Here is a 24,633-nt window from a genome sequence, read left to right on the forward strand (position 1 = left end):
TATTAGATACTTATTTTTGTTTTACTTGAGTGATTTAAAGAGCTACTTGTATTTGTTCTAGAAATAATTTGTGAAGAAACAGTCCTAGCCAGCAGTTTTTTGCAATCCAGTGGTTCGACTCCTACAGACCATACAGTTCCCCAGAGATGCTTTGAAATACCAGACTCCAGATATAAAATTCAGGTAATTGCCACACTTCTGTTTATATTATAGTATTTTAAAAAGCTTTTGTAAAGTTTCTGATGTTAAATTTAGATTTTCATAGTAATCCATAGCAAAGGGGTTTTTTGCTTCTCAGAGCTATTTATAAAGGAGGCAGCCCCAATTTTGATTCAAGGGAGTTTGGTCCAGCTTATAAATTAAATGCAGTTTTACCAGAGTTGCAGAGAACTGTTGCCACTGTGGCTTTGAGGTGTTTACCCAGTACTAGTGTAACATCATTTAATAGCTATTTAGTTGCTGAGTGTAAGAATTGTGTCTTATCATATTACAGTTTCAGTTTTTGAAAGGCAATTCTCTTGCTGGTAGAGTGGAAGAACCTGTCAATGCCCTGTCAATGGGCAATGGCCTTAATTTGTCTCCTTCAATCTCCTCCTATCTGATAACTTCTGGTTTGTAATTTCATTTGTGGTATTAGAAGCACACTTCATATGCATGGCTTCAGGAATAAGACAGCAAGACTTGGGTGTGTCTCTTCCTTTGCTACCAGTGTAGTTGGTCTTTGTCAGGATCCTTTACCGTTTTGCTTCATGTTACACTAATTCAGTGAAAGTTTGTAGAGTGCTGAAATGCCTGGGTCACGGGTTGGATCTGTTCTCAGGTCAGCAGCAGAGTTCATTCTTCTTCTGCCTTAGTTGAGTGCCCAGCCTAAAGCAAACAGTATTTGTGGGTCCTCAAAGGATGGCTGCTAAGCTGCCTGTGAGTACAGCAGGACTTGGCCAGCTTTAAAAAGCATGAGCCAGCATTGACTTTGCTTCTTACATGTGCTGAACTCTTGGGTAGTTTACAGCTTCCTGATGTTACTTTCTTCTCCTCTAGGCACCTGCATCTTTATTGGCTTCATGTGAAGAGTATGGTGGTGGTCATGATGTGTGGTAAGCTACATAAATAAATTCTGGTTTAAATCCTTGTTAGCTTTTGGGTAATAACAGTGGATACTGTGTTCTTAAACCCAGCCTTTAAGGCTGAACAGTCTCTTCCATTGTATTCTGCCTCTGGTTTTTTGAATCAAAATATGGTGTACAGTGTTTTTAACTTTTGAACCCTGGAATGCAGTTAGTGGTTTCAAAACCAGCAATAGCCATATTGTCTAGTCCTTTAGCTCATGAGATTGTGCTTACTGGAGGTGGGAAAGGAAAGAGGAGTTAAACATTTTAGTTTTTACTTTCTTATTCTAATTTTTAATTATAGGATTACACACTACCAGCCTTTAAAATCAATGGCTGTGCAGTACAAAGATGTTCTACAAAATTACACTGATTTAACTGTATTAACAAGAGCAAATATCAAAGTTCTGAGAAGCAGCACCATGAATTGTAGATAGCCATAACTGTTTTGAAACCCAAAAAAACCCTATTTGTACTTACTGGACTTCTTCTCTCTTTTGAAGTTTGGAGAGTTCAGAGGAAGAACACTGTGCAGTGCCTGACCCTGGTAACACCATCATCTTGCCTTTTAATTGTATGTCCTACACTGCCACCAACCAAGACTTTATCCAGCACCTTTCTGCCTTGATAGTGCAGGCTGTGCAGAAATCTGCCCCCTCCCTCACAGAGAATAAAAGAAGCCCTGTGGGTAATTCCACAAGCACAGACAAAGAAGATGGGTATTTTGAAATGGGACTTCATGAAGGAGATCAGACTTTTGAGTTCAGCACTACTTTGGATACTCAGTCATCCGACAATGTAGCAGTGGAGAGTGTTGACATAGTCAAAATTCTCTGGAGCTTTTCAGTTCACATTCATAAAGGACTCAGACAGTTTGCTTCCTGTTTGGTTTTGACCGATGAGATGCTAGCTGTGTTTGAGATTCCTCATCAGGAATTGAGAGGAAATTGCCAGCACATCCCTTCTGCCTTGAAATTAACACTGTGTTTTCCCTACACTGATCTAATAGAATCTGGCTTTCTCCTGCCAGAAGTCTGTTTAACTCTGAAGCTGAAAAACAATGACCACTGCTTGTTTATTGTTTCAGACTCCCAGAATCTTCAAGACTTTTATTCCTGTTTACAAACATGTTGCTCTCAACACTACACATCAGTGTTACCAAGCTCCACGTGGTACTGTAGAAAAGCCAACCTCCAAGAATTTCTCTGTCAGCTTATGGAATTGAATTGCATTTCAGCAGAAGATGTTGAAATAAAAGGTTGTTTCCCAACATATCTTGTTTATGGGAATAAAACCAATGTTCAGAAAGTCTTGCATCAACCAGAGTCAGCTGGCAATAAGAAGGAATGGTCAAAGAATGTTTTGTGTTCTGCACTTTATTCTTCAGTATATAAATCTTCTGACCAGAGTCCCTGTGTGGTCCACCCATGTTGGATATTTCTAACACCCCAGCATTTGTACATAGTAAAGGTGGATTTCAGTTTACTGCCAGATAAATGGGTAGGCACAGAAGAGGTGGGAAGTGTATTTAAGCTGAATAGAATTCCACTAGCATCACTTGTGCTGCATCCAACTCATGGTGCCACCCAGCAGAAGGGTTCCTTTTTGGATGGACACGTGCTGGAGTTGCTTGTTGGATACAGATTGGTTACAGCAGTGTTTGTTCTACCTCATGAGAAATTCCACTTCCTAAGGATCTACAGCCTTTTAAGGACACTCCTGCAGGATGTTAAGACTATTATTATTTTCAAAGCTTCAAGCAAAACGGATGGTGTAAGAAATCATGTAGTGGAGACAAACAGACACGGTCAGGCAGTCAGGTAATGATTTCTGTGAAACGTCTCTTGCACAGTGCTTGCTGTGGCCTGACCCTCTGTGTTTGCTGCTGTCATTGTGATTGGGTTTAGACTGTAGTATTAACAAAGTACTTCTGCACTGTGCTAGTATGGAGTAAGTGTGAATGGTTATCCTGGACTGTAGCAGTCTACCTTTTTTTTTTTTTTTCCTGTTTTGTTGCTGCAATGTAAAATTTAATTTCTGATGGAAGGAAACTTCCTATTTCATGTGCCTGCAGGCTGATGTCATGGCAGATTGACAGCTATGCTCAAGATAAATGATTTAAACTATTAAAAATGGAAGTTACTTCATTTAAATTTTTGAATGAAGTACAAATATTCTTGTAGGGTAAAAGCTGTGTAGATCTTTACATTTTGATAATTCGTGTTCTGGATCTTTTCTAGTTTATGCAAGCCTCATCTGACACTGTCATCCTTGTACCCATCTGAGTTTCTTATGCAGAAGATAACAGAAGACAACCAGATTCCTGTTCACCTTCATGTTTCTGTGTCTCTGCAGTATGTATCTGGGCTGAAGGGAAGAGCCCTGGTTGAATTTTTCCATAGCAACATTGCAGAGGTATCGTGTCTATACCAAGTGTACAAAAACATGCTTTGTGACCTTTCTGTACTGCACAGTATCTATAAAAACTTTCCTGATCAAATTTAACCACAAAAATAAGGCTCTGGACAACCTGGAAGTATTTTGATCAAGAATTTGTGTGTTATTCAATTTTGGGTTCCCTGCTACAGCAATTGGGATCCTGCAAGGCATATTTTGCCTTCAGGATCTGAGGTGCTGAGCAGGAGATTACACTGGTGTATGTCTTGAAGATATGTTTCCTCCAAGAATGTTCCTCTTTTTTCTTTGAAGTGTCAAAAGGAAAGAAAATAACAGGAATGAAATAATTTTGGGATGGTTCTTAACTAAATCAATAAATAAGTGTTCTGACACATACAACAAATGTGCCTGGCTGCAAGTACTCCAGAAATATGAACAGATAAACCTGATTTCTGAAAATCATTAAAGTCTGTTGGGGGAATATCAAATCAAAAAGTACAAATATTACCCAAAATTTATGATGTGGCTTTTTGAGTCATAAATCACTGTGATCTGAGTACAAATGTCAATTGAAAAGCTTGAGAAATAGATACATTTTTCTTATTCCTTTACCTCTCTTCCAGATGTTTTAAGTAAGCACAGTTACAAGCTGTGGTTCTCTTTTTATATCAGGAGAAACTGATAAGAAAAGCAGGTGACTCATTTAAGGGTTCACAGTAAGCCCATCAAGTTAGAAGCTGGGAAGATGCTGAGGTGGAACAGCAGCTGCAGTGGCAGGCTGTGCTCCTGTCCTCTCTCCAGGGTCTTTGAATCCAACCCTCAGGATCACCTGAAGGCTCAGCAGACTTGAGGTTTGGGAAGCCACTGCTCAGCTGGTGATTAAAGTTTTGTCTGCAGTGTCAGCCCTAATAAGTCTTTCTTCTAAATGAGATGTTTTTCTGTTTTTTTCTAATTTTGGTCAGAAAACAAGGAATTGTTTGATTATAACAGCAAAATAATTTTCCTATATTCAGCACAAGATATTTTCAGTGGCTGCCTTGTGGCCTCATTTAGCAGCTTTGAAGTGAGCTACCTGTCTTTGACCAGAGCATATTCAGATGCTTAAGATTTTGAAGTTGTTTCTCTGGGGGTCTAAAGTTGCCTCTAAGGTGATGAAACTGTCTCAGATATCAAAGTTTATGTGTTTATGAAATGAAATTTACATCTTAGGTGGAAAACGAAGAGTTGAGACACCTGATGTGGTCGTCAGTTCTGTTTTACAAGACTCCCAATGTGGAAGTGATGGCTTGTGTGCTTCTCTCAACAAAAGCTATTTACTTTCTGTTGGATGATTCTTTCATTCATGCAGATGAGCACCAGTCAGGTACAATAGTTACTTTCATCCTTTAATTGCATGACCTGCTTGATCTCTCTCTGTGTGTTTGTCCTCAGTCTAAGAACCAGTTTGGGTCAATATTCTTAATTAGAGCTCCTAGTTGAAGGGGTCAGTATTTGCACAAGGCTTTTATGTTCAAAAGACAGGGTCTTGGGTCATGTCTGCTTCTCAGGCAGATGCTTTTAGCTGCCTTTGGATCCATGCTTTTCTCTGATGTCATTTCACAGTTCCTTTCATAGTGAAAATGGAAAGTGAAGGATGGTGAACCTCATGGTGGGCGTTTGCTTAAAGTGTGGTGTTAATGCATGTGCTGATTTAAATCTAGTGTGTGAGAAATGCTTAAAAAATGCTGCTAATAAAATTTGCTTGGATTTTGCTCAAGAAATTTTTAGCCAGTGTACCAATTTTTTCTAATTTTTTTTCTTCAAGTGTGACATAAGTATTAGACTGTAATATAAAAATTACACATATGGACACAATTATCTTTTTCATTTGACCTTTTTATCATATATCCTTCAACAGATTTTTGGAACAAAGAAAACTCAGACTGTGAAAACAGTTCTTTCCATCTCTCTTGCTGCTTTGTCCTGAAACTTAATGACCTGCAGTCAGTAAACGTTGGCCTGTTTGACCAATACTTCCGAATTACTGGTGAGTACATCTTGTGCTTTAAGTTTTTCCTGTTCTATTCTGTCTAGTCTTTTAGATGAATCCCTGTCTTTATTAGGGAGATGGAAGTGAGGTTTTCTGTTGCTTTTTTTTTCTTGAATCTCTAGAGCATATTTGAATAATAAGTATACATTGTATTTTAAATAAAGTGAAATTATGTTGGTTTTGAGGTATTTGTAAGGGTTCCATTGCTGTTTTCAAGAATTTGGAAGATTTCTGAATAATGATACGTGTTTTCAAGAGAAATAATCCTTTAAAAGAATCTGATGGCAGTTGCATGTTGGTTCAAGAAATGGTAATGCCACATACAGATCAGTGAGTGAATTATGTTCTGTGTTCTCCTCAGGACATTCTGCAGATCACATTGTCACCTGCCTGACGAGAGACAGTTACAACACTCACACCTTCATACAGCAGCTTATGGCAGTCCTGTCACTGCTTGCACGCACTCCTTCACCTGAACCAGTAGATAAGGACTTCTACTCTGAATTTGGGAGTAAAAACACAGGTGAGTGGTCTTTTCTACATGTCATGACATATTTAGGCATCATACTTAAGCCTTCACCTAAACTGTGCTGATTAAAAACTCTTTTGAGAGACATTTGTGCATCAGTCATTTCCTATGTGAGACTTCAACTAAACTCCCTGACTTTAATTATCTTAGATGTGCCTTACGTGAGCTGAATTGTTAAGTGTATGTAAGAGTCTTGCACAAGTGAACTTGCATTCACCCTGGATACATGGTTAGAAATTTGCAGAAAAGTATGTTGGTAATGCAAGGAGGACTCCAGCAGAGACTTACAATCTGAATAAAATTATTAGTATATTGTTTATAAGCAAAAACATGTATTAATAGATACAAAACTTGAATTTTTCCAGCTGGAGCCAGCTGTCAAGGGCTGTTGTTTATTCTAGTACATTAAGAAAGTGTTGTATAGCGCTAAATAGAGATATAATAATGTATGTTTCTTGCAGGAAAAATGGAGAATTATGAACTGATTCACTCTAGCAGAGTCAAGTTTATTTATCCAAATGAAGAGGAAATTGGGGACCTTGCTTTTCTAGTGGCAGAGAAGATGGATGGTTTGACCAGTCTTCCATCCCTCAACATCCTTCTGTATGTGTTGGCATTTCAAGTAAATCACTTTGAAGGATCTGCTCAGAACACTAGTTCACTTCAACCTAAAACACTGATATTGACCAGCTCTGATTTGTTCCTCTTTGATGAAGACTATATCAGTTACCCACTACCTGAATTTGCCAAGGAGCCACCAAAGAGAGACAAGTATCAGCTTGCAGATGGAAGACGAATCCGGGATTTAGACAGAGTACTCATGGGGTATCAGACATATCCACAGGCCCTTACATTTGTGTTTGATGATGTTCAGAATCAGGACCTGATGCAGAATTTAACACTGGATCACTTTGGAGAAACTGATAGTGTCCCAAAGGGAAATTCCAAACAAGAGGGCAGCAGGAGCAGAGAGATCCAGTGGTACATTTTTATCCCAAGTGCAGAAAGCAGGGAGAAATTAATTTCATTGCTTGCAAGACAGTGGGAGATCCTGTGTGGTAGGGAATTGCCTTTGGAACTCACTGGCTAGTTACAGCACAGCCAAGTGATTTCAGTGTGTATTACAAAGTAAAGCACAGTGTTTAAGTAGATAGCACCAGTCAAGTTCTCTTTGTTGTCATGAGGAGCTGACCTGGACTCTCCCTGGTGCAGTGAACATGTCATAGTACATAGAAATACTCTAAATTGTTAACTGGGGACTGACCTTCTTGTACAGTCTATTTTTATGCAATAGTATATAGTGAAAAAAAAAAAACCAAACCCATGAGACATCCTGGGAAACTGTATGGAAAATTGAAGGAGTCAACACTAGATATTCTGTCGTCTGGGGCTGTTAAGGTTTCCACTATTTTTCTGTATATATCAGTCTTGCTGTTCTATACAAATTCTAATGTGTAAATAAGGGTAAATGCTTGTGTATGTTTAAGTGCAATGTTCTTTGTACAAGAAGTATTTTGGGTATGCTGCTAATGCTTATTATTTAATGACCTTACGGTTTTGCATAAGTTTTTCTTTGAGGCCAAGTGTAATTATTTGCTGCCAATCATGAACTTAACAGTAAAATTTGAGGCACAAGCAGGTAACAAATTTTCATATGAGACTATTTTCACAGGCATTAATTTTCCTTATCCAAGGATAAAAGAATTGCTTGGTAAAGATCCTCTCAGTATTGTCTTGAAAGTGCAAATACCTAATGTGGGTATATCAGCATTTTGTCAGCAAATAATGGATTTGTATCTCTGAACACAAAGTCTTTCTTTTGCCTATCTTGTCAATACAAATAAAGTGTAATTTGACAGTTTTCTTTTGGCCTTGTCTTTATTCAAGTTTATATCTTGTGTTTCCAGGATACCATATGGCAGTTCAGCAGCACACATTCTGTTCCTAGAGTGCATTGTAAAGTATAAAATGTGCAGCAAGATGAAAGAAGAAATAGTTCATTCTACTATAACAAGATGGTTAGCCCAGAAATACAGCTGAGTCATGGAAACTGAGGATCTGCAGCCTCTAAACACAACTTGAGGATTTATTTCAAGTACTTTTGCTTATCTTTTAGATATTAGGGATTTTCTTTCTAAGATGTCATGTTTAACTTGATAGTTATTGTGCCCAACAAGTTTTTAGTTACCCCCATGACAGTAAAATTCCCTGTCACCATTATGAAGACAGATGTTGAGACTTTAAAAAAAAATGTTCTCTCTCCAATGGGATTAAGAGGGGAAGAACAGTTTTGATATTTACGTGGCAGCTGATGCTGCTTAAAACTGATGCCCCTTAAACACATAGAGAAATCTGGGTCAAAATAGACCTCTGGAGATCCAACAGTCAAACTTTAAACAGGGCAACCTTCAAACAGATTGCCCAGGGCCTGGTCCAAACAGGTTATGAGTTTTGTCCAAGAATGGTGGGTCCACAGTGGTGTTAGGAATTTGGTGGTTTCACAGAGTATTTTTCCATGCTGTTGCAGAGCTTGGCTGTGCTTTTTGGATTTCAGAAGCCAGGAATGTTGCAGTCAGTGCAAGGATGACAAAGACAGCCAAAGTCAAGTTGTATTGCAGGATGCAGTGGAGCTCCCTAAGCAAGCAGAGATGAGGAGCATAACTGGAGTGCAGCTCTGCTCCCAGTTTGGCAGAGGAAGCCTAACTCCTTAACTTGAGACTGAACTGAACAGTTCAGGTAGGTACTGCAGGCTCTTAGAGAAAACTGAATTTTCCTGTACTTTGGAGCTCTTCTGTTCTCTGAAATCTCAAGGTTTCTTATGTTTATTTAAGATTAATTATAATTTGATAGGAAAAGCTAATTTCTAAATTAAGCATTCTAGAAATAAAGTAATTGAAAGAAACCTTTGGTCTTCACTAGTTCTGAAGTAGTTATTTTAATCATTTATTAATAATTGTCCAAGGTGACACTTGAGGACCCTGTGGCAACTTAAACATTTTCAAAAGCGTTTGAGAACATACCAAATGACCAGATAATTTACAAGTGAATTTATAAATGAATACTAAGGGAATCTGTAAAGAGTCCTCTGGAACTGCCTGGAACTTGAGCCAGCATGGAGGGATCTGTCTCTCATATGGGAGTTTTACTTGTCACTGCTCCTGGATAAGTCAGCCCTGCTTCCATCTTAAAAATAAGGGCTGTTCTGGAGTGTGCCCTGTGCTTGAGACAGACACGAGTTCTGTAAAACCTAACTGTTTAAAGATGTTTTAATACAGTAGTGGTTATTAGAAAATCTTACATTAGAGTAAGCAGGGATAAGGCCCTGTTTGTTATATACTGTGAGCAGGTAAGGCCTCTTTTTCAATTTTTATGGCAGCAAAAATTAATCTTTGCATTTGTTAAACTTGAAATTCTTTTTAAGTTCTCAGCTGTTTAAAATGTAGGATCTGTCCCTTTGGATCAGATTATTAATCCAGGAAACAGCTGTAATTCCTCCTTGTTGACTTGGTAAGCATTGATCAAATTTTAAGATTAATGAAATGTTCAGTACATACTGCAGTATGTTTTGATTCTTCCATTAACTATCTTACCTGTGGTACCATCATAATTGTTTATTTGCAGGGCATTTTTTCAAGAAATCATTTTATTCTCTGCCAAATTGAGCATGGGCTAGATAAAGCTTTTCCCCTAATACTTCACCTCTTTTTCCATTTTTTACCTGGAAAAAAATTAGTAATAACAGCCCAACCAAACCCCAAACAAGAAATCCCCTTCTCTCCTGCTACCAGATATCTAATCCCTTGCTGCTTTCATAGAATCACAGAATGATTTGTGTTGCAATGGACTTTCAAGATAATCTCATTCCAATCCCCCTTCCATGGGCAGGGATGCCACCCCCTTGAACAATTTTCTGTGGACTCCATCCAGCCTGGCCTTGGACACTTCCAGGGATGGGGCATCCACAGTATCTCTGGTCCTGTACCCTGTACCAGAACTTCTAAATAAAGAATTTCTTCCTAACATCTAATCTAAATATCTTCTTTTTAATTAAAAGACATCCCCCATGGCTGTATCACCGTCTGCAGAGGTAAAAAGTCCCTCATTATAAAAAACCATTAAATGGTGATACGGCTTTAGTGAGGTCTCCCTGTGCCTGCTTTTTTTTCCAGCCTGAACAGCTAAAACTTTCCCAGTCAGTCTCCAGAGGAGCCATGCCTCTGTGTTAGAACCTGCTGGAGTTAGTGCTTTGTGAGTGTGCATTTCTGTTTATTTAAGAGCAGTATGAGGCTGAAAATTTTTATAAACTGTCATTCCTCAGTGCCAATCTTTATTGCCTAATTTTAATGTAATCTTTTGTTCTTAAATACAGGGATATAAGTGAGATTTTCTTGAAAATGTACAATTGTTCATCTTGAAACTAAACTGATTGCTTCAGTACATGAAGATTTCCCAGAATTTTGCACATTCAGTTTCTACAGAAAGCTCTGCAGAATGAAGTCACTGTCAATAGCTGAGGTCACATAGAACAGTCTTGATTTCTTCTCTCTTTTTGCAAGAGCACTAGAAAACCCTGCAGGCATATTTCTCTTTAGTAGCCCTTTATCCTCAAATTCTTTCCAGCTTCCAACCCTTGTTCAACATTAAAAGAATATCTGAGTAGCTGAAGTTATGACCAGAAACACACAGAGGCAGGTGAGAGAACCTTTGTCAGGAAAGTATCTCCCTAACTCTCAAACTTCTGTGTTCTGGCTTTGCAGCTGATGTAGATTTTTGCCACCCTACGAAGACCCAGACAATTATTTTTGTCCAATATTTTCTGCCAAGGATCTGCCCAAAGATCTTCCCTTGTATTACAACTTAAAAATTGTAAATGAACCTCATCAGGCTGTTTTCTCTGCAAGAAGAAATGACAGTGTGACCTGCATCCTGTCCGTTCCTGTGCTGCTTTGCAGAACTCTGATCTGCCTGGCTGTGGATGTACTGCACAGTCATGTATTTCCATCAGCCCCTCTGGTTTGCCTTCTTGTTCTTACCAGCCTTGATAATGAGGTGGGGTTTTTTAAGTGATATAAGAGAGAGTGCTGCTGCATCTTACTTGCATCCTGATCAGAAAGTTTACTTCTGCAGTACTAATCTTCTAACATACCAAATCTTAGGCAGAAAAACAGCCACATAAGGAAAAGTGGGAAGTTGTGGCTTAGAGCAGACTACAAGCTTCTGTTTCTTGGTGTCTACCTGATGATTAAGAGCTTTTAGAAACTTGGAAAGCTAAAATTTGATGTGAAAAAGGAAGGATACAAAATTCATTAGACCCAGAAAGCACTAAAAAAAGACACTAAAAAAAATCTACCCGCATAGGTGCATGAAGAGCAGTAGCCAGAGGTGATAAGGTGGGCACCAAACCCTTGTTCTTCTGTCTTCAGGGTCTCTGAGAGATGATGACAGGAACTCCTAGCATCTCTGAAGTTGCTGAAAAGGCAGAGCTAGCAGGAATCTGACTCCCATCTCCATCTGTTCTCAGGCAGACATTCTGTGCTATCCTTGGCAAACTGTTGGCTACAGCTTGAGTCAAGCACATTGTAGCCCCTTTCTATCTTTTGTAGACAACAGGGCCTGAAGAATCAGCAGCATCATGGGAGAGCTCACCATCTCTGCCACTGTGCTCCTGTCAGCAGGTATTGAGTTTCAGTAGCTCAGCTATAGAAACAAAGAGTTTTACCCAGAATTACAATCACTACTGGATATCTGTGGGGAATTTAGAGACTGACTTTCCAGTACAATCCCAGAGTGCTGCTTAATAAATGGGAAAGGTATAAAATTAAAACCAAGAGACAAGAAAATGTCACTGGTTTTCACTGCAGCAGAACATGTAAAAAACTCTGAGTCAAGAGAAAGTGATAGGCCAGACAAAGCATTTATTCACTGATGTTGGTACTGCTGCCCGTAGAGATTTGGAGTAACAGGACCACAACAATTTCTTTCTGAATTGTGTAACAACATTGTGCCCAGGCAGCTGTACCTGTCTCCTTGGAATTGGACTACTGTCTGTGAGAAAGAAAAGGATAAACAGACTCCTATTCTCTGTGCAATCCTTGCAGGTTCTTTTGCTTTTATGAGCAAACCTTGAAATTCCTGTTTCTTCCAGCTTGCCAAGAGGAAAGGAAAGTTAGGACTGTGCCCTTGCATATTCACCAGGACCCTGAGAATATTTTGGGTAAGTGTGGTTCAGCTGGTCCCCTTCCTACACACAAACACTGTTGGCTTGACAGCTTAATCCTTTCCAAACTTACAGCCTTCTTACACCCTTACAATTCAGAGCAAAGGGACTTAATGTCCTTTCCCAGCTTTGCCAGAAGTGCAGGACAAGAGTCCTTTTCTCTCTGTGAATGTAACCAAATGTTCCCAGAGAAGCTGCCACAAGGTGGACTGGATGGCAAATCACTTGCTTTGGCTCTGTAGTTTCTAAACTAAAGATTTCAGTAGAAGGAAGTTGCCCAATCTAGTCGGAGCTGCACACACTTCACAGAGCAGAGCTGGTGACCCAGCATTTTAAAACACAGTGTGTGGCACAGGCAGGGAGTCTGAGAGGGTTTATAGCCTTATCCTTTGCCTTTATCCAGGTGGGGATTTGATTTCTTTTCCTGTGAAAGAGGTTGAGTAATTTTTACCAGCAGCTTCTCAACTTTAAATGTTAGTGTGTACACAATAAAAATGCCAGGTTTTAGATAAGTTGCTTTAGAGGACACAGTTTGTCATTGATGCATAAAGAAAAAGAGAGGGAATTTTCCCTGAGAGGGAAAAATCTTGAGTATTCCTGCTGCCCACTGCTGATGTCCTGAGTGTTCCTGCGCATGCAGGAGACTGAGACCGCAAAGTACATTTTAAGTGTTTTGTAGAAGTCATCTCAAAGAAGTCAGGGCCAGAGTTTGAAGACATTTCTGAGACCCACATCTGTGACTTTTTCCTGCTAAACCAGCCACTTTCTGTTATGTGGGCAAGAGACACTTGACAGATGAGTCAATCTCCATGCTTTCCAAAACAGATAAAAGTCCATGTGTGAAACCTCACAGATAAACACATGGGCAGACCGTTGGCAACTCCTACTGTATGTTTTAAAACTGGATTTGTGCAGTCCTATTTCAATCAAGCTTTAACTAGAACGTGAACCCTGCCTGCACAGAGCTGTTTGTGTGTTCTGTCATCAGATCTTTACAAGTCTTGCCTAAATTTTCTCTTTTGATGAAGGCTCTCTGGCAGATCTCAGGATCTTGCTTTATGAGATTTTGGGGGTTTAAAATACTTTGTAGAGATGCCTCTGTGCATGAGCAGGTCTAATGTTGAAATGAGTGAGGAAACTGGGGTTTCTATTTGCTGACAGTTTTGAAGAGTATTGGACAAAACAGTGGAATCAAAAAATTGATCCAATGCATTTTGCCTCTAAGGCATAAAGTCTTTATAGATGTCATCCATGAGAAAATACATTTATTTGCCTAGGAGAAATCCATTCATCAGAAGAGAACAGCAACTGTGAGTGGAGCAATAATTTGGGTTTGTTTGGCTCATTTTTTATTCCTGTGCTGTTTTCTCTGCTGGCGTCGCCATCTTTGATGACACTGCCAGCTGAACTGCTGCTGAGAGCACCTTGGCTTCTGTGCAGTGAACTTTATTAATGGCTCTTGGCCACCTATTGATTTAAAGGTGGTTGGTGTTTCACTCATTTTCAGACTCATGAAGATCCAGAATTGTTGCAGATTTTAGTGTTCCACATCCAGCAGCAGTGGTCAGCAAAGTTTCCATTCTCTCAGAGCAGCTCATAGGCACTGGCTGAAACACACACTGCTTATGCTGCTTGATCAGGAAAGCAGTGTATAATGACAGATGACCTCTTGATTTTTCAGTTTATGCTCTGCTGCTGTACTCACTGTTTGCATTTTTAGCCTGTGTATTGCTGTTGTATTGCTAGCCTTCAGTTGAGGTGAGGTCAGATAAGGAAGCTGGCTGTGAACCTTTTGATGTTGCTGTGAATCTGATTTATTTAATTCAGACAGGAATTTCACCAAGCATTTCTCTCCCTTCCTGGTTTTCCTGCAGTAGGTCAGATACAGTGATGATAAGCACAGCGGAACACTCTGGGATTAGTCTTTGTGTGTCTTTTCTTGCCCTGTACCATTTTCAGTGCTGAGCCGTTTAGAAGCCAATGCATCTTCAGGTGCCCCAAGCTGAGCTATTTTCTCCTTAAAATCTTATCCTTTATGTGTGGATGCTGACAACTCAATCCCTGTGTCATACAGCCAGCTCTTGAAAAACCCATCAACAATCTTCACCATCCTTCTGGGGCAGCATGGAGAGAAGGAGCAGCCGCATTCTTGTGTTTCCATGGCCCGCTCAGGACCATGACTGCAGGCCAAGAAAGCACTGTACAGCTTCCATTCTCTACAAGAGTGTCCCCACTGTCCATTTGTGACTTTCCCATCTCACCAGAGCTGGCTGGAGCCATGAGGCCTCTGCCTCATTTCGAAGACTTTCAGGGTACCAAACGATTACCAGAGCAGTGTGAGCCCTCTAACCTTGACAGAGTGGCACCAGTTGGGCAGTGACTGTCCCAGGGCTGCAGCTGTCCTGTGGCAGGACAAGTGGGCTGAGCTGTCAGGTTGAGCTGTGGGCTGGTGCTGCTCACATGGGTTGCAGGGGATGGTTGTGTGCCTTATCTGCTTCCTGTTAGTGCAGGATATATAGCAGGGCTGGCTGTTCATCATGCTGCCTTTCCCCGTAGGATGAAGGCAGAAGTAAAGCACGACTAACAGCACCAGTAAGTACAGCACTTCCTATTACACCTCATATGTTACAGCGTGTGTGTCTTTGTGGGGATGTGGGACAAAAAAGTATTAGTACTCTCATAATTTATGTAAACACAAGAATAGCTCCCTGTCCTGGTTTCGTTTAGGCACCTTCATGTACTATTAATGGCTTGAAAATGTGAAGGTGCCTCATTTCTTGGTGAGATTTGTTGCTAACAGAAGCCGTCCTTAGACTGCTCAGGATAGTGGGCTCTCTTGGCAGTGCAGGGAGATAAAGGCTATGGAAAATCTGTCAAAAATCAATTCTTTGTAATGTTCAAAAGGAGAATATGAATTGCAGACTGTACCTCAGGTTAGTGTGTATTTTTTTTAATCCTGTTTTGGAACTTTCCTGTTCTGAGTGCTGTGGAAGTGCTCCTTGGATTCATCAAGCTGTCAGCAGAGTGTTTGGAAAAATATAAATTTTGCTATTGCTGAATAGCATCAGCTTTTCTTGCTGAGAAAGTCAACTATTTTAAAAAATATCAAAGCCTGCCCAAAGTTCTTGACTGATTGATTGATGCAATGTGCTCCGTTCCTGCTCCAAAGCACAGCCTGTCACTTGCATTGCTTTGTTCTTGCATGCTTTGGGATAGGCAGTGCTCAGCTCTAACTTCACTTTGAGGCGTTATGGACGTATTCACATCAGTGGCAAAAGGAAATTAATGTACCCTTCACAAATTTATGGTATTTAAGTTTGCCCATTGGATTTGCCTTCTGTTAAGCATACAGTTAACCTCTTTTCATTCCAATTAGTTGAAAACTAAGGATTTCCTTCCTTCTGTTTTGAACTGATATGTAAGAGGAAATCCGTAGATGTTCCTGTTTTGAGTAAACCTTTTACTAAGGAGCTCTGCTTGTGCATTTAAAAAAAAGAATGGAAAGAAAAAGGTTATGTTGATTCAGAAATAACGCTAGAAGTAGCAGATCCATTTCTGAAGGCTTTGCAGCCAAAAAGCACAGTGCAAAAATGCTCTCTCCGTGTTTACTTTTAACCTCTGGTTTGTCTTGGATCTGATTCTTAGTAAGGCGGTGTTATCTTACAGAAACTGCAGCCTCCCTCACCACCCCTTTTGTGTAAAGGGTCCTGCCTGTAAAAGCCTGAAAATGCATCCTCCTGGATTGCTGTTTCTCTTCCTAGCAGCATGCTTCACTCCCACAGCTGACTGCCAGAGTCAGAAGGTAAGTCTGCGGGTCTTTGTTTAATGTTCATTGAGCAGTTCTTCGTATTTGGATGGTAGCAAACAACACACTGTTTCATCTATGTTTAGTTAGGTGCAGAATAAAATCAGTAAAAACCGTAGGGCTGTCAGGTATCTTCTCTGTAGTCCAAACTGAAGAACTAAATATAAGGTTGAAAGGAGCTGCTTGAGTTTTAAATCAGATTAAATTTGTGTCTATGTTCGGCATTGAACTTGAAAGAAACAACACCAGAGGGAAATACTCAGCATCTTCTGCTAATTTCAGTATGTAGGTTGGGAACTTTGTATTCATCAGGGCAGATCCATAAGTTCACTTAAAAAAAAAAAAAGTCTCATCAATTTGTCCCTTTGCAACAGTTTGATTCAAGTATATTTCCCAAAAGCTCTGCAGTAAGGATGTTGAATACTTTCCATTTTATTTCAATTTTGTTGATTTTCTTTTGATTCCTTCATCTCTGTTCTTGTGTTTAGCAGCAGCACCTAGGAGAATGTGTGATACCTTTATAGGTCTGTTCTCTAGACTCCACGGTGAGGCAGCCCAGTTCCTGTGGGCTGGAATTCACATTATAGTGTCTTTGCCATCCTCTTCCTTGTGTTCTGCTTTTGGAGCAATGAACTGGTCTGCTAATCCTGGAGTTGTGGGGGGCATTCAGAAATTCCCTTGAGAAGGGAAACACCCTGTGGAGGGTTGTCTTGTCTTGAATGGCACAGCAGGGCCTTGTGGGGAGTGAACAGACCTGTGGGTCTTAAGGACTTGATTTAGAAAAAGCCAGAGGACCAGAAAGATGCTTCAGTGTCAGACCTTTGCATGGAAACTTCTGTATAGATTTGTGCATGAAAGGACCATAACTGAATGCTAGGAAGGCTTCTAGGATCATTCCAGTGACTTGAGCACCAACATAAAAAAAAAAGTGTCTCTAGGGAAGGATTTCATCTGTCTGGAGATGTGGGTTCCAGTCAGATGAATTTCAGATTTTGTTCAGAGACATGGGCTCATGTCTTCAGCTGGCAGAAGTCGAAATGTAGGTCTCTTTACTTGGAGATCTCTGGAGATCTCTCTCACTGTCGATCTCTGTAACTACTGAGGAGTCTGGCTTGGCATGAAACAGTTACATTATCAGGTAGTGAGTACTCACAGAGAAGTTAAATGTTTTGAATCACCTCTGGAGCAGTTTATTTAAAGCAGAAGTAACTCCCTTTTATAGTTTTTTACTCAAAACTTCCTTCTTTATGGAGAAAGAAAAGAAAGATTTGAAAGGTTATAATGGAAGATAAGGAAAAATAAGGACCTAATTAAGCCTTCTCTGGCAGTTTAGAAAACCCATTGGGTCTGGTTGGAATAAAAGTGCTGTAATTCCATGGGAGGCTTTTCTTGGCTCACAGGGACCATTGAGAGAGAAGAAAGATTGTGTGCTACCTGGTTTTCAGTGACGTTACCTCAGGGATCAGCTTTAATGGTTAAAGCATGACAGCGACTTTGTTAGTCTGATTTGGTTTTTTGTACCTCTTGCTGTGGGCTGGGGAAGATGCTGCAGATGTGAGAACCATGGAAGTTTTTCTGCTGGGAGGAGGCCAGTCCCAGACTGTGCTGGAGGAGGAATGGAGGAAGGTGGGAAATGAGGAGAGTGGTCTCAGCACCCCCATGTTTCCACTGCTCTGCAGCTGAGATGCTGGGAAACACACAGGGCAACAGTAGATCTCATTCTGTGTGATCTCTGAGCTTCATTGTTCATCCTCTTGATAAACTTCTTGATGTCTTCCTTGAACAAGCGTGAAGAGTGTGTGTGGAGGAGCTGCTGCTCTGTTCAGCTCAAGAGTTATTGAGAACTATTTGGAGAGGTACATGACTATAATGACTCAAGCCTGTGTCTACAGCTCTGTTTTGTAAAGGACAAATGCACTGGAAACTTGGTGATTCATTAGATAATGGCTATTTCCAGAACTGGCTCCCAGGATTGTTGGAGCCGAACACTGACGTCCAAATATGTTTTTCTTTCTTCCTTGAGATTTTTACCATGCAGAAGGATTTGTGTTATGGTTTGGGAGGAAAAGATAAAGAGTGAAAATGAGGGGAATGAAACTAGCCCTTACGAAATACTTCCCAGCTTATTCTCTTGAGGTGGAATACGAGAAACGAGCGCTTGAGAAGTGAGGGACATCTGTTCAGAGAGGAGGGAAGGAAACACTGCAGCATCCAGAAGCTTTGATGTGTCTCAGCTGAGTGCAGAGAGCAGTGGTTACTCTTGCACAAGCATTTGAGTGCAGGGAGGGAGCACAGCACAGCCTGGAGGACACATGCACCCTGGCTCTTGACTTGGCTACAGCTGGATGTCTTCTGCTTTAAAAAATTATTTTTATTTTGGAGATATTTGAGAGCATCAGTCCTCCTTTCCTGTTACTTTTTACACAAACTGTGACCCAGTCCAGGCTCTTAACATCACCTGATGAGAACAGTGACTGTCACCAGGCAGCACTGCTGCATCACAGGGACAGACATTCCCTCTTGCTGCTTCCTTTCCAGCGGCTTTGCACTTAGGAACAGCAGTCAAAGATGAGCCCAAGGGAGCAGTGCATCATTGTTTTCCATGAGGCTGTGCCCCAGGAGCCACTTCTGAATCAAACTTCTGTCTGTCTTTCATCCTCTCCAGAATCTGAGTATCCAGACTCTTGCATTTATGTTCCTTGATTCCCTCTTCTCCTTTCTTAAGAAGCAAAACTTTCCAGAAAATGACTGCTTCATCAGTTCTGTCACTCAAATTAGAAGGGATTTTTTTTTTAAATACTTTTTTTTAAATACTTTTCCACTCAGCTGTTTTCTTCCTCTTTCCTCCTGTCTGTTGCTGCTGACACAAGCATATTTCCTTATAAAAAAGGGAAGGTCTTACTGGAAAGCTGCCTAAACTTATCAAGTGTCCCAGTAGGGTACAGGGGGATCCCACAATAACTGTCTTGTCTTAGAGGTCTGCAAGTAATTAAACATGCCAACAGGGAGGAATGACAGATATCCACCTCTCCCACTCTTCATTTCCATTGAGATGTGGAGCCACATTGATGAAGGAAAGAGAAAGGAAATAGAATAATGTATGAATAATGGTGTCTTCCTCCACCACCATGACAGAGAACACATTTAATGGCCCAACTGTGTCTGATCCCTGAAAGTACAGATGAAATAGAAAGTTGGATAATTTTAATGTAATGTTTTGTGCTCTACTGTTTATTGGTCTTTTTGATAAGATAAGGTGGCTCAGATACCTGGTAAAGGTTTGTGGCATAATTTTAACTCACAGGAAGGAGTCCACATCTGTATTTCTTGCTCAGGCATCTTCCCATTCCTTTTCCGAGGCATTGTCTCAGGAAAGGCTAACGCTGGGATTTGGCGGAACTAAAAGGTGGAGCTGTGCTGTTCTGTGAGACCCATGTGCCTGGCTTCAACTGGCTCCTTTCAAAAGGCCAGCTTTAATCTGGAGTCCTAATTTAAGATCCAATCAGATGGCTGGAGGGACTTCTTCCCTACCCCGTCCATGGCACTGCTGATCTTTAGAGGCACAGTACTCTGGAGGCAGAGCCTTGTTTATTCATCCATATTGTTTGCCTTCTCTGTTTTGCTCCATGAAACATGGGAAATCTCCTCTGCCTGCTCTGTGTGGAAGCGTAAGGAAGAGCAAAGCTGATCTCTGTTCTACAGAATTATATCAGCTGGTGCCCACAGGAGAGGTGGATTTGGTGGATCTCAGATTGGTTTTGAGCTCTTTATAATGCAAGGGAGTCCTTGACATAAGAGGTTCCTTAGGAATTCTGCTGCTGGGGAACTGGAGGTTGCTGTATGGTAGGAAAGTGTCAGAAGCACAACGAGAAGTTAATATCCATGGGAAGGGCAACCACAGACCCAGAAATAATTTCCTTCATGGGGCAGCATTCTTGCATGTATGGCTGCAGAAGGTGGATCCATAAATATGAGAAAATCTTCAACAACTCCAGTCAGAGGGAAGGAGTTGGGAGATATTCCAGGGACATGTCCCTGGGGACTTGAGACATGAGGGTTATCTCTCAGGAGGTTTTGCTGACAGAGTCTGCTGCCAATCATCTGGGAGGTCCTTCCTGAGCTCTTGATAACTGATAGGAACTTCCTCCCTTGCTTTAAGGCATATGTATGTATTTGGGCTTAAGTTCAGAGGAAGCAAAGCTGAGACTGCTGATGGGAATCCAAAATGAGGAGTTCTGGGGACAGGAGGGCTGCTGCATTATCAGTATTGTTCAGGGTTGGCTTAAAAATTCCAGATCAAGGCCTCCTCCCAAAATTTGATCTAATGTTTTTATTTTTAGAAAATACAATACCTGTAGAGGCACAGTTGGGATTCGCTCTGTGGGTTTTTTTCCAGTCAATGACCTTCTGGGGCATACACAGCTCATGCCTCCCAACTTTTCTCTGTCATCAGCAGTGGCAAATACTGTCTTTTTTCAAAATTACCAATGAGGTTTCCATGCAGTTACTTGTTTCCAGTAGTTTAGAAATTCAAGGAAACTTTTGGAGCAAAGTCACAAGTTTTAATGACAGTTTGGCAGGCGATGATGATGGTCACTCACTCTGAGGCTGTACTTTGTCATCTGTGTTTCACTCGGAGAAGCAAGGTTGTGCAGGGGTGCAGGAAAGCCCTGTGAGGAAAACCAAACCCCTAAAGTAATTCTGGTTGGATGGAAAGACTTAGCTGACATTGACCAGCCATGTGATATATCCAAGTGTCCTACCTGATCTTCCTGCCAATGTGTGTGGAGTCCTTCTCACCTGGGGTCAAAGCATTAAGGTGTTCAGAGAGGTGCAGAACACCTTTCCTTTTCATCCACCTCCCTGTGCCTCCTCACAGACAATTGCCATAAGAAATATTTCTGTGAACAGCTTCTGGCTGTGGGAAATAGACTGAACTAACACAGTCAGACTCATGGAAGAGCAATAAACTGGATTTTATCAGTGGCATGGGAAAGATAAATGCTGTGTTGCCCTTTTAATTCAGTTTCTTCTGGCAAGGGTTTTTAATTTAGGGCTTGTCCTCACACACCGCTACCACATATTTGTAAAAGACCAGCTGAAATTAGCAGTGCAGAGCTGTGATTATTTTAGAAATGGTTAGAATATTTCCTGTGGGTCATAGGGGAGGGATAACATAGCTGTGATCTGCCCTGTTGCTTCTAGCTGAGATCCAGGTGGATCCAAGCATGCAGCACCATGGCAGGGGGGTTTAGTCCACGGGAGTGTGTGGCACCTCCCAGCAGCTGCAATGGCTACTGACCTCCCCAGTGATATCTAATGAATGGTGCAACTTGATAAAGATATTACAAGATTGGCAAGATAAGTGCCTGGGATAGCAATTTAATCTGGGGCTATTTCCGTTCTGTCTTTTTTTTCTTAAGTTAAAATCCATGCGATGCAATGTCAAGACGATGTTCACCTTGAATACAGCTTGTACTTCTTGTGGTGCAGTGCCTAAAATGTTGTGTCCAAGAGGCTGGTTAAAGACCACCCTAAGATATGGGGTGAGGGACTGCAGGTAAGGCCCATTTCCTAACTCTGTTATGCTTTTGGCTCAGCCCTTCTGTGGAGGGAGTAGTGTGTGTCTTCAGGAGAACACACACGTAAAGCTGTAAAGGTCCACAGAGTCTGTTTTTCAGATGGTTTTATGGCCCCTATCATTGTTACTTTTGTCTCCTTGCAAATCCCACGGACTTTTTCTGGGCAGGTTCTATACACACAGAGCAAATTAAATGAAAATAACCTCTTAACTTGCCCTAAAAAACCTCAGTTTGCTAATCCTGCTGTAGCAATTTAACAGAGGTCTGTCTAGCAAGGAACCTGTTTCAAACCCAGAATTCCTTAGTGGCTTATTAGGAAAATAATATAATGATAGTTCTCCTTGTATATCCTCCCAGCTTCCAGCAATAATCCTCTGAACTTTTAACCTTCCTAGTTCATTCTATGACAATTGCTTGTTCATGTGTTCCTTGCTCATAGTCTGTTGAGCTTGGCTGGTACGAAAGGATGAAGTAAAACTGAATTTACTAGGAGGCTTTTGTAAAATGAAACCTATAGATTATTGTTTGTGTGTGTATTCGACAGTGAATGCTAACTGTTAATATAGAGCTCCGTTGTCTGCTCTTTGTCTAATTCCCTCAAAATACTTTAAAAATAGTGGTGGCAGTTTTGCAGTTTATAGCACTTTTTGCACACACACAGGAGTCAGATGGAAGCCAAAGCAGCAATGCTATTGAGACAATTTCCAAGTTCCTTTTGGGAAGGATGTGGTGCCAAAAATAAAATGAAGTGTAAGAATAATGTGAGTCTATGCAGCTTTTCTGTGTGTTATCTACTCTGGTGGTGGTTGTTGGACAGACCCAAGAATAGTTTTGTAGCACGTACGTGCAGAACAAGAGGCACTGCCACTAAGGACTCACCCTCTGTGTAGAGGGGAGGGATGATGGATAGAAAAGAAGATGCTTATTTCAGAAATTTAAGGCATTTGTCCAAGATTTAATAGAGTGAATAATATGGCTATTAGATCCAAATTTACTGCATTTTGATCTGGAATCTTTAGTAAAAGACAGAAAGGGATGAGTCCTGAAAGGAGAGTTTGTTCTTTCAAACTTATTTTGGATATGAAATGGAATGCTGAGTCACCCTGGAAATCCTAACTTTGTTTCTGTGCTGTTTAACCCTTCAGGACCCAAGGTCCCCATCCTGATGCAAGATCCTGTCTCATGCCCAGTCCCTGACAGGTTTCTTCTAACCAGTCTTTCAGGCTCAAATCAATGGGACTCTTTAGTGAAGACATAACTGGAGTGAAACTTCTTGTGTGTGTGCATGGAACAGGGGATGAGGGCCCTTCCTTCCCTTCAGAGCTCAGGGTGCTGCAGTGTGATTGCCTAGAAACCCTCCAGCAGACCTGTGCTGGATTTGTGGTATAATCATAATCTTGGATTATTCTTTTTAAGATACTCTGTCAAGTTAGGAGAAAATACCCTTTCCCTGCCAGGGTGCCATCACATGTGTAAGAAGGAAATTGAGGAGAGAAAGTGCTGTCCAGGATTCTGGGGTACAGAGTGCTATGGTAAGTTTTGGGGGTTTTGCAACACCCTCCAGCTGTTGAACAGGTCAAACCAGTTTTAATAGGAGGCATTAAATATATTTGAGGTGATTAATTTTCATTATTTCTTGAACACTCACAAGGTCTCCATTATCTGTCTGGGAGCATATCTATCAGTTCAATGTATAATCTCTGCTCCAGATGAGTTGAATCCCTTACATTTAACACATAACATAACCTCCTGTGGTGGAACTTCCTTTTGTCTCTTCTATAAAAATAAACTTTTGGAAAGGGATGTTTTTGTTCCTCTTTACAAAAGTTTCCAAAGGAAGAGGAAGATCTTTCCGCTATCCCTGTTGTCTGCAGTGTGTGTGCCACGTGTGCTGGTCTATAGTCTGGAGTTAGTCAGCCATTCAGCCACACAAAATACTTAGCAGTCCCAACCCAAGGTGAAAATAACCATCCTAAAACTCACACTCAGATTTATGCCAAGTAATGAGAATTTGTTTTGTCTTGTCTCAAAAATCTGAAACCAAGACCTACTAAGCTAAACATTTCTCACGTATTTGTCTGATGGAATATGGAAAGACCCCCTCCAGTTCTGCAAAAAATGAGAGACTGGGTGCTTGAGCCTTGTTCTCATACTGGCTTTGAATAAGCAACTAGTTTCATCAGAGAAATCACAGATTTCAGAATTATCAGAAATAGTCCTCAGAATTTGGAGGTACCCCACTCTAAATATGTGGGGACCCAGTTTTTCTGGGCACACTTCCAGCTCTTCATGAAGTCAAGGAGAGCTGAAAATTATGTCTTTGCAAAGCAGGCTCCTGTCTGTCCCCAGTTCCAGAGCTGCCCTCACTCTCAGTGCTGCTGGCAGCAGTGGCCCAACCTTAAATGATGTTTCAGTGCCTTTGTTGAGATTTAGTTATGGCTTGTTGGGACTTTTCCTTAGACCTTTCACCCCTGGGACAGTGTTAGGCATGCTGGATAATTTGCTGGTGAAGAGACCCTTGTTTTGCACAGCTGGAACACCTGGGACAGGAGGAGATGGAGAGGTGCTGGTTGTTCAATTTAATCTCATCTGTCCTTTTTCTTACCTGCCAGAGTGTCCAGGTGGCTCTGAAAATCCCTGCAATGGCCATGGGACATGCTTGGATGGCATACAGCGAAATGGGACCTGCATCTGCAAGGTCAGTGCATGATTTCCTCTGAGGGTGATGTCCTCTGTCAGAGGGAGTTGTCTGTGTGGTGCCTGTGGGTGCAGGTGGGTGGAGGCAGCCCTTCTGCCTGGAAGGTCATTTGCCACTCCTTTCATCCCAGCGTCAGTGTCTTGTGGTTTTCCTGCAGCATTGGTGTTGTTGGCAATAGCACTAAAACACTGTTGATGATGGTGTGGAGCTGGGAAGAATCTCAAGGTTGAAATAAGGAAAGAATTGCATTAATTTAACCCCTGATCAGTT

General features: G+C 41.1%; 2 protein-coding genes across 17 annotated transcripts in view; both read left to right on the forward strand.

Moving 5' to 3' along the window:
- Positions 1-7,922, forward strand: part of NISCH (nischarin) — a 29,455-nt gene extending 21,533 nt beyond the window's left edge. Inside the window, exons 14-22 of one of the 15 annotated variants that reach the window (XM_066326813.1) lie at positions 62-183; positions 1,039-1,094; positions 1,610-1,680; positions 2,194-2,926; positions 3,347-3,521; positions 4,713-4,866; positions 5,401-5,529; positions 5,894-6,055; positions 6,523-7,922. In XM_066326813.1, coding sequence (XP_066182910.1) covers positions 62-183; positions 1,039-1,094; positions 1,610-1,680; positions 2,194-2,926; positions 3,347-3,521; positions 4,713-4,866; positions 5,401-5,529; positions 5,894-6,055; positions 6,523-7,151 — 2,231 coding nt within the window. In that variant the 3' untranslated portion in view covers positions 7,152-7,922. Of the gene's footprint in view, positions 1-61; positions 185-1,038; positions 1,095-1,609; positions 2,927-3,346; positions 3,522-4,175; positions 4,379-4,712; positions 4,867-5,400; positions 5,530-5,893; positions 6,056-6,522 lie in introns of those variants that run through there. The other 14 variants (XM_066326812.1, XM_066326816.1, XR_010744451.1 and 11 more) reach the window with 14 other exon arrangements.
- A 5,608-nt stretch (positions 7,923-13,530) lies between these two features.
- Positions 13,531-24,633, forward strand: part of STAB1 (stabilin 1) — a 54,630-nt gene continuing 43,527 nt past the window's right edge. Inside the window, exons 1-5 of one of the 2 annotated variants that reach the window (XM_066326825.1) lie at positions 13,531-13,588; positions 15,945-16,080; positions 21,507-21,643; positions 23,082-23,197; positions 24,278-24,363. In XM_066326825.1, coding sequence (XP_066182922.1) covers positions 16,006-16,080; positions 21,507-21,643; positions 23,082-23,197; positions 24,278-24,363 — 414 coding nt within the window. In that variant the 5' untranslated portion in view covers positions 13,531-13,588; positions 15,945-16,005. Of the gene's footprint in view, positions 13,589-14,830; positions 14,871-15,944; positions 16,081-21,506; positions 21,644-23,081; positions 23,198-24,277; positions 24,364-24,633 lie in introns of those variants that run through there. The other variant, XM_066326826.1, reaches the window with a different exon arrangement.

This window comes from Sylvia atricapilla, chromosome 11, assembly GCF_009819655.1.
Source record: "Sylvia atricapilla isolate bSylAtr1 chromosome 11, bSylAtr1.pri, whole genome shotgun sequence".
NCBI lineage: Eukaryota > Metazoa > Chordata > Aves > Passeriformes > Sylviidae > Sylvia > Sylvia atricapilla.